The 14,718-nt window shown below is 37.9% G+C and overlaps 1 protein-coding gene across 3 annotated transcripts in view; it reads right to left on the reverse strand.

Moving 5' to 3' along the window:
- bmpr1aa (bone morphogenetic protein receptor, type IAa) overlaps window positions 1-14,718 on the reverse strand; it is a 43,795-nt gene that overhangs the window by 28,532 nt on the left and 545 nt on the right. For 2 of the 3 annotated variants that reach the window (XM_052150583.1, XM_052150582.1), the window contains exon 2: window positions 8,504-8,640. In XM_052150583.1, coding sequence (XP_052006543.1) covers window positions 8,504-8,612 — 109 coding nt within the window. In that variant the 5' untranslated portion in view covers window positions 8,613-8,640. Of the gene's footprint in view, window positions 1-1,274; window positions 1,545-8,503; window positions 8,641-14,718 lie in introns of all 3 variants that reach the window. The other variant, XM_052150584.1, reaches the window with a different exon arrangement.

The following is a 14,718-nucleotide window of genomic DNA, read 5'->3' on the forward strand; positions in this document are numbered from 1 at the left end:
CTGGGCATCACCTCCTCCCTTATAAGGTCCGTCTCTGACCGACTTAGAGGATTTATTATGCGTACCAGTACATAAAAAGCTCAGTACATAAGATAAGTGCTTGTGTTTGTACAAAGAGCGCCCAGCCTTGGGCAAGGACGCTCTGTAATATCCCAGTATATAGCTCGCCGTTGGCCGGCTCGGGGAATAATCACTTTGCTTTAAAGCTCAGGCACCTGCCTCTGGTTTTATAGAGCGAAGTCAGCACGCACGACGTTTTACATGGTGTTCCCATAGCGTAAGCTACTTACGCAATAGGAGAGACCTCTCGATAGGGAACGACTCGGTTACTAGCGTAACCTCGGTTCCCTGAGAGGAGGGAACGAGTACTGCGTAAGATGCCGTGCTTGTGCTTGGTCAGTTCGCTTCAGTCGATTGAACCTAAAGGAACTTGCATGACGGGGTGCCCATTATATAGCCTGCCTATGGTAATTTCGGCAGGCTCTGAGCGCGCGAACGCGAGGCGCGCGCCCATTGGTCGCGCGTTCAGAGTCGCCCCGTCATTGGTTCGAGCAGTTGCCGCGGCACAGCCAATGACCGAGCTGCCTCAGCTCATCAGCTGTCTGCTGTGCAGCTGCAATGCGTTTTACATAAAGACTTCAATATTTCTCGAGAAACAGAGTTTTCCCATAGCGTAAGCTACTTACGCAATACTCGTTCCCTCCTCTCAGGGAACCGAGGTTACGCTAGTAACCGAGTCGTTTTTCTGTACTCTGAAACTGCATTCAGAGGAATCAAGTATTGCTATTTGCCATCATAGCTCATTGACTGTTTACAAGCAACCTTTGTGGCAGCATCTGCAGATTTTACTGTGAAAACAGAATAATTTTCTTTGGCTCAGGGAGGGCTTTTTCTTAATAAACAAAGGTATCAGTTTGCTTTGAGATCAGTAAACATCACATTATTAAACATATGGAAATGTTCAGCAGAGCACATCTGATTCTTGTCCCGCTGTTTTCCTATCACATCAAAGCAAGTTGCATTTAGAGTAAAAAAATATCACAAATGCAAGACTCAAAACAAGAGTATGACTTAGCTTTAGCCTTAACCTTGTAACAATCAAGAAAATGATGAAGCAAAGTGTTGGCTGGAACTTCTAAAGCCTCTGTTATTTGCCTGTCTAAGTAGACCTCACATACAACAGTTACTCTGCTCGGTTTATGTAAACAGTTTAAATACAAGCTACTGTATCAAAACAATTACAATAAAATGTGTAGGACAGAAAACACCCTTACCTCGTATGCACAGCGTTAGAATGCAGGCTCCAGTCAAAAACACTGTCAAAGACGAAAGCCTTGCCATCGTCAATCAACCTTTGGGGGTGAAGATGAGATTAGGCTGTTTATGCTCCTAAAATTCCAGTGACCACTAACGCACAGGTGGAGCAATCAAAATTATGGCTCAAGGGGCTGCAGAGATGACCAGCATGAAAGGAATGGAGAGGGTGAGGTAGGAGGATGATGGCACTACAAACTCAGAGATTCCTTCTCACGGGGTCCACGGCACTAGAATAAAATAAAAGAAACCACACGTGATGAGCAGACCATACCATGTCTCAGCGCATCTTTTTAAAGAAGTCTAAGAAATACCCAGCCCAAGAATTACTCAGCCTGCTTTGCTTGAGGTTACATTTGAGGTTACTAGATTGCCCTAGGTTTCACAATAAAGTAGCCTAATTTGTGTATTATGTGAATTCATATTTCTATGACCTATACATTCAAATCACCCTAAGGTCATTAAAAGGAGTATAACAATAGTGGATGATAAAACTGCACAAAGACGAGAACCTGGAGGGAAAAGTTTAAATCACCACAATTCACTAGACAGTTGCAAGACTTTTGCATGATGAATCTTATTCACAAACCACCCGCAATCTTCTTTAAGCAGGCGCAACCGGCACCTTTCTATGTAAATTAGACTCATTATATATTGCGCTTTGTTCACAAAACTCAGTGCTATTTGCTCAGCACAATAAACATCAATCTATTAACGTCTGATGAAAGCAGGTGGAAAGCTGCTTTTTATTTCAAAAAGATGCTACTATACATTTTCTCTCGATGATGGCAGCAGTAATTCATCAGAAATGATCAAATTATGGAGAAGAGCATTATAACGTGGCATATATCCAGACAGACGTTGTAGTCAAGTGCACTTTCTGCATGTAAAGAAATTATTCAGGTGTCTAGATCACAATAGTGGAGTGATGCTGCACAGTTCCAGCAGAGTGTGCCAGATCGTGGTGGTCTGCTGCCTTCTCTTCTATAGAACGCTCAAAACCGACCCACAGGTTTTTCTGGGCTTGACCCCTCAACCCGTCAGACCGGCGCTACTCTTGAATGCTGAAACATGCCCAAATAATTTGATAAAGGATGTTCCAGCAATTACCCTGCGTTGGCCTCTTCCAACATTAATAACGTGATGTGTCTGTTCCCTTGTAGGCCTGTGCGTCTCGCTGCAATTAGTGGCCCTGAGGAAAGTCTGTCCTGAGGGGGGACAAATTAGTGGCAGAGTGGGCCGGTGTCTGTCACTTCTGATTTGCCCAAGGGGGACAAAGAGCCCCGACCTGTGCCCCACTTTCACACATCCCTGACTGAATAACAAGGGAACAAAGCCAGCCTTCGCAAGGCAGGGGGAAAGATATCTGTGCAGGCACCTACACACAGAAACAAGAGGTAGCGGCTGAGTGTGTCTACAAGGGGTGTAACGGTTCTGAGAGAGAGAAAGAAAGAAAAAAATAAAAAAAAACAACCATACGGTTCACCACACGGTAAGCATTTGCACCGAGGTTTACCTCAAATATATGGTTACTGTAGTAAAACCATGGTGATTTTTCATAAGGCCAAACGGTTGAAGTGCTTGCTACCAAATATAGTATTCTTATTTTGGATTTGGCAGTACTATTTTTTTTCTGAACATAGCAAGTACCGAAGCATAGCATACCGTTAAGCTAAAACTGTGATACAAACAGAACCATGAAAGAAATTGAAATGTTACACCCATAGTGTCTACCAGGTTAAGAGGTACACAAGCAGCAGGATCTACATCCAGGGAAACTTAAGGGCTGCAGTAAAGGAGATGAATAAGATGCCCTACAGCTTACCAAGAAGATGTCACAACCAAAACCCCTTCAGTAAACAATGGAATAAAGATGTGTAAACAACCGTGTGCATGCAGAAATGGTGCAGAAACTGTATTGGTCAAGCATATTAAGTCCTATTATAAAGTTGTGTAATTAAACGGTTTCTTTGCATCAGGAATTAATTATACAGGGCAAAAACCATAAGTGCCAAGGTTGAAAGAATGGGAAAAGAGTCAATGCCAGACTACAGGAGGACTTTTATAGCAGACATGCAATATGTCAGTCAAACATTGGTATCAGCCAATAAGGCAATTATCTGCACTACTGGACAGCAGCTAATTGTGAGGGTCCATTATTTTCTATAAAACATGGTGGAAAAATGTGTCAAACAATATCCTACAAGTCATACTTTGTGTGAGAAAATGTGGAAAAATGTGTCAAACAATATCCTACAAGTCATACTTTGTGTGAGAAAATTCTCGTTTGGAATTACTATGAATTAGGTGAGCCAACCGCGTGTGGTCGATTGCGTATCAACAGGTTAAAGATGTTCGTATTTGAATTTTGCCAATAGAGATAATTAACTGTTGGATGAAAAAGGATAACTAATTGATAGGCTGATAGTTTTAAAAAGTATATACTGCATTTACATCTCAAATGTGATGTGATGACATGCTTTTGACTACCTTCATATGTGTTTTTTGTGATCAGATTTTAGACCCATTTTGACCAGTGTTTGAGCTGACCACTTGTGATTGGGTCACCCAAAATGCATCTTAATACCAGGTGTAAACGAGGTCATAAAGCAGCATCCTAAATGGGAAAAGGAGCTTAATAAAAGTGTATAAGGGCCAGTAAAAGGGAATCACTCACATTCTGCAGGTAAAAACATCACTCAGATGTTGCTTCAATCTTAGACATGAATGGTTAAACATGTCAAGACCTGTCCTGACGAAGACAAAACTTTGGATCTACGAAACAGTTGTGTGTATAGGGCAAGAGTAACCCATGGAAGTAGCTCACAATACTTATATATTGGGCTGATCACATTCACTTTTAGGACTGATGGACTTTTACATTAGCCATGCGGTCTTGAAAGGACATCAGTCACTTTTATTGCTTCCAAAGTATCACAGATTTTCAAGGAATGCTCCGGGTTCAATACAACTTAAGCTAAATTGACAGCTATTGTGGCATAATGTTGATAACCACAAAAATAAATTGACTTGTTACTCTTTCTTAAAAAAAAAAAAAAAAAAAAAAAAAAAGCAAAAATCGAGGTTACAGAAAGGTCCCTCCAATGGAAGTGAATGGGGACAATAAAAGTGAATGGGGCCAATTTTTGTGGGTTTAAACAGAACTGTGAAGCTTATAATTTTTTAAAAGCACTTGCAGTAATTCTACTGTTAAAATGTGTGTATTATTTGAGCTGTAAAGTTGTTTAAATTTTTATTCTTACAGTAATTTTAGGGTTTGTTGACATTAAATCGTCATGGTAACAAAGTTGTAAAATTGGCTATATCTTTACACATAAAAGGTTTATAAGGGATTTGATCACATTAAAATCATGTTTACACACATATCCTTTATGTCTTGTGGTTAGAATTTTGAAAAATTTAGTATTTTAACATTAAAAAATTAACTTCCACTGAAAATGAAAGAGGAACAAGTCGAAATACATTTTTGTGGTAATCAGCATCATGCCACAAATGCTTCTATTTGTATTGAACTGGAACATTCCTTTAAAGCAATATAAGGCACACTATGCTTCAGTGTTTCATCTCATATTTCATGCTCCAGACACTCCTGGAGCTCTGTCCTCTGAAAGACTTTGGTGGTGCTGTAAATTTATGTAAGGAGGCTGAATGAATGGGGGTATTGTATAGTGAGGTGTAAGTATGGTGCACCTTTGCAGTCAACCTTAAGCCTGACCATGGATGTCTCCCAATATATTTTTCTGTCTTTCCTCATATACAAGCATAACATAATTAAGGGGTTCCTCAGATCAATGATCCAACATAAATCACAATTTCACCACAGCATACAGGCATCTGTGCGTGTGTGGGGAATAAACGGTTTTATATGGGGTGACCGCACAAGATAAAATCTTTCAGTAGAAAATTCCATATCTTGCCAAAGTGTTATACGGTTATAAAAATACAGATAGGTGCAGCAAAAGAATCAGCTCCATAGCTGTATTCGAGACTGTGAATAATACATTCCACTGCAGACCACTATCTGTGAAATAAATCTCACCTTGCCTTTACTATCAGTCTCCTACTGCCTGGAATGACGACCAGAGCGTTCTGGTGTTTGTTTCTCACCCCCCTTTCTCTGCCTGCTTTGGCCCGGATCTCTGTTCCCTCCTGGGGCCCCTCCTTAAAGCAGTGCTCCCAGAACTGGAGGCCGCCTTCCCTCAGTGTCGGCGCTATGCCCGACATGCCTTTCAAGGCCTGCTAGACTGCAGGGCAGACTTTCTGGCTCCGCTGCCATTGTTTGCTTGGCTGATTTGTGCCTCATCCCAGAAAAGAATTAGCATAAGAATACTTAGGCACATTGAGATGTACCCCACAACAAACTCACTCTCCCATCATCTTCTCTTCTTCCTCTTTCTTCTCCTCCTCCTCCTCACCGAAGTCCAGCATCTCTTCCTAAGACAGCGTCAAATCACTATCAAGCAGCTGCCTTGTGGACAGTTAGTTAAGCAGACTTTTCATGTAGCACAAATCTTCAGATTCTTTTCTGACACAGCAGGCAAATAACAAAAGTTAATCTGTGGAGCACTTGGGTGCAACATGAGCTCCTTCAGCCAGATTTCTCTGGAAGGGTAAAGGATTGAGACACCATTTCTACAACAAAGACTACAAAACTTGAGTATATTTTGGCTAAAATCTCAAGAAACTCAGCTCAACAGATTGGAACAGCCCATCAGTAAAACACTAAATTAAACAACTGATTCAATAAACTGATCTGTTCTTTGTGCATATATATGTACAAATTACCCAATAGAGGTCAACTGATATGTTTTTTTCAGGGCAGATACAGATAAAAATTATTAGTAATCAAGGAGACCGATAACCGATATTTGGGGCTAATGTACATTTGCAGTAAAAATTATAATTTTAAATCAACAATCAAAATGTATCTGAAATACTGGGCAAGTATGAGGACATTGTGGTCCAAAGACAACCAAACTAGTGGACTATGGTGGATCTTCTACTGTTTATATACATAAAATGATAGTAAAAGTCTTAAACAATTTGTACATTTTCTTTAAAATGCAAATGTACCAAAAACAATCTAAAGTTTAAATACTGTTTGCTATAGTCAAGTATAAATGGGCTGAATATCAAATAATAGAAACATTTTCATCATAAGTTGAATTTAGTTTTAGGTTGTCTTCCTTGCCATCCATGCCAGAGATGATGTTATCTCTGATTCATTTTCACAACATTTAAACAAAAATCTCTGTTTATTATCAATAGGCTCAAAACATGTTGATTAATAAAGCAAATTTAAGACTGGGGAAAAATTGTTACTAAACCCGGGGCGCTAATTGGTGACCGCTAGCATGGAGTATTGTGATGTTTACTGCAACTTCAGTATCTGAATTTTTCCTTTGAAAACAACTTGTCATCTCAGTGATTCATCTTTCTCTCGCTGCTTTCCTCTATCCCATATCTCCCCCACGAATACGGAGTACAGTGTTGATTGGCCATTTACTCATGACATATAACCAATCCAATAATACTGTGGGTGGGACACTGATCCAGACTACAAGCAGTAACCTTTCAGAGAGAGGTGGTGGCATCAGAGCCAACGGAGTGCATTTAAAACTTTATCAGCAATAAGATGAATATCAGATCCGATTATCGGCGAGGCTGATAATCGGTCAACACCTATTACCCCAGAATGAATTCAAAACAGTGGGTGCTAGATTTGCCAATTACTTTTATGGTCTGAATTGTTTGGTAGTTGGGCTGGGCAATACATTGAATATTTCTTTTTTATTTGCAATGATTTTGCTGGTGATATAAAATGAATCGTGAATATCACAATACGTTAATGCGCTTTATATTTGGTCACTATGTTTCCTAAATAGCACATCATTAAACCAATTTCACAATCCTTCATTGCTGCCCCGATAATTAAAACAGCATCAGAAATGTGATATGTTCATATGAGATTATTAAACCACAAAAAGACACAGGATCACAGAAAAAGAGATAATGGTGTTTAACCAGATTTGTAATGAGGAAACTGTCAAGTACACACCTAGGACAATTTTTAGGTGTTATGTGGCCTCTTTCAGTTTATTTTTTGTGTGCTTATAAACGAACCATTTATCATAAAATTAGTTCATATCGCTAGGTGGTTGATTCCATTTACTTTTTTAATGGTCTAGATTGTTTTTAGTTACTCACCCCCTCTTCCTGTTAGGTTATTGTTATTTGTAGAAGAAGAAGAAAAAAAAAAAAAAAAAAGGATTCCTAGCTCTTATTTGCTTGTTTTATGCCCCTTGTTAAGACTTAAGTGGCAGGTGAGAACTACTTTCTGCTTGTACTTCTCCAAAAGCTCAGCCTAAAATGTATAATTATACTTCTCTTCTTTTCACCTGAGACAAATAATTTAGCTTTTAATTCCTTGGAATTTACAAAGGAACAAATCTTGAGATGGAAATGTCCACAAATGTACTGGAATTACTGGAGCAGCTGAAATGTATTGCGAGTTTATTTTCCATTACCAGCCACTAACATTCCATTGAAGGGCCAGAGTTAGTAGAGGTGCTGGGGTTTTGATGAGAGCCAGGTTCAATCTAGAGACCTACAATACCCCATCATCTAGCAACAGGTTTGAACCATCTCTGGACTTCTAAAGATGCTGTTTTGGGATGCCCATTACTTCAGGGAACACACTCTTTCAAACAACAGGGCCTAATGCCTACTATTGTCTCTGATTAATTATATGAACCATTTCCAGCTCTGCATGATAATTGTTCACATGACCTTTCTAAAGGAAAAAAATCCCTCTTTCCAGAATTTGTCACAAGATTACATTTGCGGACCAAAAATCTACACCACAGGTGTGAGTGAAACTGGGCCCACCCATGGTATGCTGTTACCATTAAAAAAAACAGTCACACATAGATAAAATGTAGACTTGTAAATGTTATTTCTGCAAAAATTTATTTCAAAATCCAAACATGTGGAAATCATCTGTTGTTGTCTGTCTATTCCTGATGGAGGGAGCATTCCCATCTCTTAACTTGGGTCATATAATCACATTTGTTGCTTTTGAAAAGAAAACAAACGTTTTACTTGCACTGCAATGGATGTCAAGAACAGAATCATCTATGGTGTCCTCCTTTAGCAGAGGTTTCCCTACCGTACAAAAAGATCCATTTCTGTGAAGCATGTTTGCGTAGCATTTGGTAAACATGGAAGCTGGTTGCAGGTGTCATTCGGAACCAGGTGGTTGAATGTCCAAATTGCATTTGGGTTCTGGCATAGTACCCCAAAAACCTGTAACACAAGGGAGACAAAATCCTTTATGTACTGTACTAAAGAACGCAACACGTGTTAAATAATACACCATAATGAAAAGTTACCTTCAAACATTTTGAAATTCTGCAATAAATATAAGAAAGTGAATTTCTGAATAATAAATTATAATTTTTCTACTGGTCACCAGACTTAATCTTCAAACCAAGGTATTGCTTGCTCGGCCCTTAAAGCATGACACTGTGGCATTTGGAGGGTGAGTTGTTGCCAATACTAGGTATTCACGAATGTAAACTTTCACGTGATTTACATTCATGATGTAAATCACATGAATATGCGGTTTCATATATATTTTTTAAATGTGTAGTAATTACACATGTATAAATATTAAATTGCCCTTTTATTAAGTGTCATTAAGGACGTTATTCTGACTCAGTGAGAAGGAAGAGGATAAAGAGGCTGATAACAGATATAAAAAATGTATTAAACAACAAATAAACAATTAAGCGAATACAAATCTGAGTACAAGTGATGTAACTCGAGTGGTGATAACCAGGCGATAGTGACTTAAAGTATTTGCTTAATACTTAGTGATTTGTGTAACAACACACCAAAGACACTAAACAAATCATAGATATGAATGATTTCTCACTGGAGCAGTGTTTAAAGCTTGTAATGTATATAAATGTAAATCATCTCTGCTGTGCGTAATGCTCTCTTGGTTTTTGGTTGCCAGTATGTCACAATAACCTTTTGATATTGACAACAGAACTATTCATAACGGTTTTCAATACAAATAAATGTTGGGAATTGACAATTAATGTAATTTTAATGTAATTTTGGTATTACTTTATAAAAAGGTTCCATTCGTTAACATTAGTTAAGGCATTAGGTATCATGAACAATGAACGATACATTTTTATAGCATTTATTAATCAATGTTAGTTAATAAAAATACAATTGCTCATTATTAGTTTATAGTAAATGAATGTTAACTAATACACCTTTTGATTTTAAAAATGTAATAGTGTATGTTGTAGGGATGGGCATCCATCAATAATTTGGTATTCGAACATTTAAGCTCATACAAAAAAGAATATTTGAATATTCTATTATTTAAATGAAGGTAATTAATGAGAAAGTTGTAAAATAATTTTAGTTATAAAGGTTGTCACCATTAAAAAAACAAGCTTCTAATTATAATCAAAACAAGCTTATGTCATGTCCTGTTTTTTATTTAATTGAAAATATTTAAACAAGCAATGCATGAAAACAAAAAAAGAAAAGAATGAAAGCATTTAATCTCACGCAAAGCAAAGGAAAAGAAACTGCTAATGAAGACTGACACAGTTAACGTACAGGATGAATATAAACACTTGACATAATATATCTTGTTGAGAAAAACAAGCATATCCATGTGCTCCGTAAACTATACTCATATCACAAAGCAAAACTTTGCGAATAGTATTTTTACTATTAGAAATAATTATTGTAGAACAATACTGCAAGACTACTCATGCACATCCCTAATATGCTGTAGCTAACATTAAGTTTGTTCATGTTAACTACAGTAATGTTGTTAAATAATGTTAACAAATGGAACCTTTTTGTAAAGAGTTAACATATTTTATGGTGTGGGGCATAAACATATAACTGCAGCATATAACTTGCAAAAGTGTGGCAAAGGGCACTTTAAGAAAAAAATTGGTATTGGCCAATCTTAGTTTAAAAATAAATAAATAAATAAATAAATACATACATAGGAGATCGGCATCGGCCTCAAATTTCCTGATCGGTGCACCACTAATATTGTTAATTACAGGGAAGTAGATGCTAACCTTTAAAAAAAACAATTATCAGTTAAAAATTCACCGAGAGGTTAAATCACAGAAACAACAGAGTGGTAATTTGATGGGTAAGGGGCTCTAAAATAATTATTCATAAATAAGTACTCATTCAAATGTTGATGTAATAACTATTGCTAAATATGCACATCTGTCATATGAGCCTGTTTTGTTTCAGCCAGTATAGAGCTTTGTCATGCCTGTTTGTCACTTAATTTTTTCATGGCTTCTCGCTGTAAATTACAAATCTAATATACTCACATCTCGTGCAGAATTTCATTTTCATAGACTACGTTTACATGGACACCTTAAAGTGGCTTTTTGCGAGAAAGCAGCATTCCGGTTTGTATGTATAATCTGCAAACTCTTCTTTATATACAGTTAAAATCAGAAGTTTACATACACTCAGGTTGAAGTCATTAAAAAAAATTAACCACTCCACAGATTTTATATTAACAAACTATAGTTTTGGCAACCTGTTTAGGACATCTACTTTGTGCATGACATGAGTAATTTTTCCAACAATTATTTACAGACAGATTGTTTCACTTTTAATTGATAGATTATGATGTCGAGCCTTTAGGCAATTAACCAATTAGCTTCTGATAGGCTAAATGGAGTCAATAGGATGTGTACCTGTGGATGTATTTTAAGACCTACCTTCAAACTCAGTGCCTCTTTGCTTGACATCATGGGAAAATAAAAAAAAAATCAACCAAGACCTCAGAAAAAAAATTGTGGACCTCCATAAGACTGTTTCATTCTTGGGAGCAATTTCCAAATGCCTGAAAGTACCACATACATCTGTACAAACAATAGTATGCAAGTATATATGCCACGGGACAACGCAGCCATCATACTGCTCAGGAAGGAGACACATTCTGTCTCCTAGAGATTAACGTAGTTTGGTGAAAAGTGAAAATCAATCCCAAAACAACAGCAATGGACCTTGTGAAGATGCTGGAGGAAACAGGTAGACAAGTATCTATATCCACAAAAAAACGAGTCATATATTGACATAACCTGAAAGGCTGATTAGTAAGGAAGAAGCCACTGCTCTAAAATCTCCATAAAAAAGCCAGACTACAGTTTGCAAGTGCACATGGGGACAAAGATAGTAATGTTTCATGCACATGCCCACTCCTCAAAAACCTGTTAGAATGCTTGTTATGTGTTTACATATTCATAATAAGCCGCTTTCTCTTAATCCCTTAAACGGCGTAAGGAAATCTGCATTTTTGTTCACATGACATTCAGAACGCAGCATTCTTCTCCTCCCATCTACCAGTGATGCTTGATTTAACATCCCGCGTCTACTGCCTGCGCAGATATCAACAGCGCAAATGGGTTGTAGGTTGCCAGATTGAGGTCATAAATGATTTGTAATGTGTATGATGTGTCGATTGTGTGAGTAAGATGCGTTTCATTCAAGATCTGGGAACTGGACCACCTTGGAATAATATATTGATGTGATTATTCATATAACGTGGTTTGGGCCATACAAATTACGAGAGTTTTTTTTGGGAGAAATAACAAAACGGGAGACTCCAGGGAAAAATGGGACAAGCCGTTCCCGAAGCAGTGCTCAGTTTTACAACTGATATTTGTACATCTAACGTAAGTTGAGCGTACTGGACTCTTCAGTTTTTCAGATCTTTGGAATTGTTTTGTTAGACGAGTAATAAAGAGAAAAAGGTCCATTTATAAAAATAGTGGAAAATGACATCTGTTATATATATTTGCAGTTAATTGTTATTTCTACCTCTTTCCAGTCACAGAGCACTTTATTTTGAGAGTTGTTTAAGTGAGAGAAGATCCTGTAACTTAGTGCAGTTTTGGGGAAATTGTAATGTTTAATAATTTATTTTATTATGAAAATAAAATGTTGCATTGAAGAAAGGTAGATTTTGTTTGTATATGTGGTCAATAATAGTTCTTAGAAAGAAAATCGGAAATGGCCAAGAAAATTGCAATCGGTGCATGTCTAGTTTTAATTGTATAAATATATCGTCTGCATGCGCAGTGCTTCACAGTGATTATAGTCCTCTACTCTTTGTCATCAATATACACATAGTGCATGTGATGTTAATGATGCAGTTAATGTTTAAGCAGTGTCTTCTCACATTCACTACTGTTGAAGCGCGAAGCTCATGCAAATCACATATTTGTTTAATTAAATCTCAGCCTTTTGTGGTTTAATCATCAGACTAGGTCATACCATGATTTTAATTGGATTAATTGAGCATTTATACATTAATTTTATCCCAAATATGTCAAATTCCATGACATTCCATGTTTTATAGGAATTCCATTTTTATGACTGGATTCTGCGAGTCCGTCCACATTTTCCATATCATGGAAATCATAAGGCCCTACCAAATGCCACCAGCTAATATGGAAAACAAGCTTTCTAAGTGGATACAAGACCAGACAGAAATCCGTTTGGTAGTCTTTGCAATGTCCCAACCCATCTTCGAACTCACCCTATCCGATGCCACTCTAAATAATTTACTCCGACAGCCAAGTGTATTTAAAGCAGATCAATACCATTAAAGGACAGATGGGGCATACTGAATAAACAGAGACCACCCTCCTCATGGCAAAGGCTCAGCACTACATCAACCTCTGATTGCATTGCTTTGCTTTATCCCATCTATTTTGTTTGTCTGCCATAATGCTAACCAACAGTGGCGTAGAAAGAGTTAAAGAAAACAATTGCTCTCATTCACTTCTCTACCATCCTCCAACGAGCAATGGGAAAAACAACTGCAAATGCCTACACAGCCTACAGTTAAACTGTGTTCCATAAGGGCTCTAGCGTAGTGTGTATCAAATGGCCATGCTCATCTAGGATTAGTTTTCCACATTTTAGATCAAAGTGATATGACTAAATGGGGTGTTGATACATCAGCACTTTTGTGATGAGATGGTAGAAACATTCAAGACCAGGTCTGATGTGGCGTGTGTATGTTTTTCTCTTTTACTTAGCCATCCTGTCTTCAGAGTGAGTCAGGGAGGAGGGGTGGGGGGGCTGAATTTACATGGCACAGCAGCCTGAGGTAAGCAGGCAGGGATGTGAAACCTGATCTATATTGCCTCTTAACCCACCTCCCCTCCAACCTCCCTGCTGGAACCTTGCCACAGACACCCACTGCAATCTGATCCCTCTCACTGTGGCTGAGATTGAAATACACTCCTAGAGGGCTCCAGGGTAAATCAATTTGGGCCTGGCAGGCAGGCAGATATATATATATATATATATATATATATATATATATATATAAACAGATAAACAGAGGGAAAAACAACATCTGTGTTAATTGTTGTACAATTTTGAAGGCTTTTAAGCAATCAAGTGATTCTAGGCCTATTTGTCATTTAAGTGTTATTATATAAAATCGTGAACCTCATATCATACAGCAAATCAAATCAAGGGAAACCGGTCCTGCTCTACCCGCTTCGAGCGGGATTCGAACCGGTGTTTCCGTCAGTAGCTAGTAGCTCTTGAGGTCAGGGGAATGAGGTTTACACACAGTACACAGCTACATACCAGCTGGCTACCATTACTAGTGCGATAACCATATCGTCCCATCCCTAATATTGAGTTAACCCCTGATATTTTTTGGGCAAATGAAGAGGCTGAAGCAAGCTATATAGCATGTATATACTGTGAGCATTTCATTTTCTAAAATAAATCCATGTTTCCCAGCCTAAGCGTTTCTCTTCCAAGCCTCTGCAAGCAGACAGCATCACAGGCAGTGTTACCATCTGGCTTTTGACCTCCTTGTGTACCAGACCTCCGAGCTTTGAGAAGGTAAACGAGCTAAAAAGATCCCCTTCCCCCCAGAACCAGTAAACTAAAAGCAGCTTTTGTATTGAGAGGGGAAAAGGTATGGCCAAAATAAATAAATAAAATGAAAAAATCAGGACAGCAATACACACATATAACCCCAAATATATGGGAATACGAAAATGCACAGTAAAAGGAGGATCGCATTTATAGTACAAATAAATAAGACATTAACCAAAAACAGCCTGAAGTCAAAAACAGTCAATGAAAAGAAAAAATAAAGGAAAACAAAGTTGCATAGTGTATAGGACCATTCACTTAAATTATGACATTTTCTCTGAATGAATACACAAACGCGTTGAAAAGTGAGAGAGCTGTCAGATTTTAAAGAAAGTTGTTGTTAGCTTTGCGTCGCTGCCGCGTTAAAAACTACACACTTTCAAACGGACTATACACTATAACGGT

Source organism: Xyrauchen texanus, chromosome 20 (assembly GCF_025860055.1).
Source record: "Xyrauchen texanus isolate HMW12.3.18 chromosome 20, RBS_HiC_50CHRs, whole genome shotgun sequence".
In the NCBI taxonomy this organism is placed as follows: Eukaryota; Metazoa; Chordata; class Actinopteri; order Cypriniformes; family Catostomidae; genus Xyrauchen; species Xyrauchen texanus.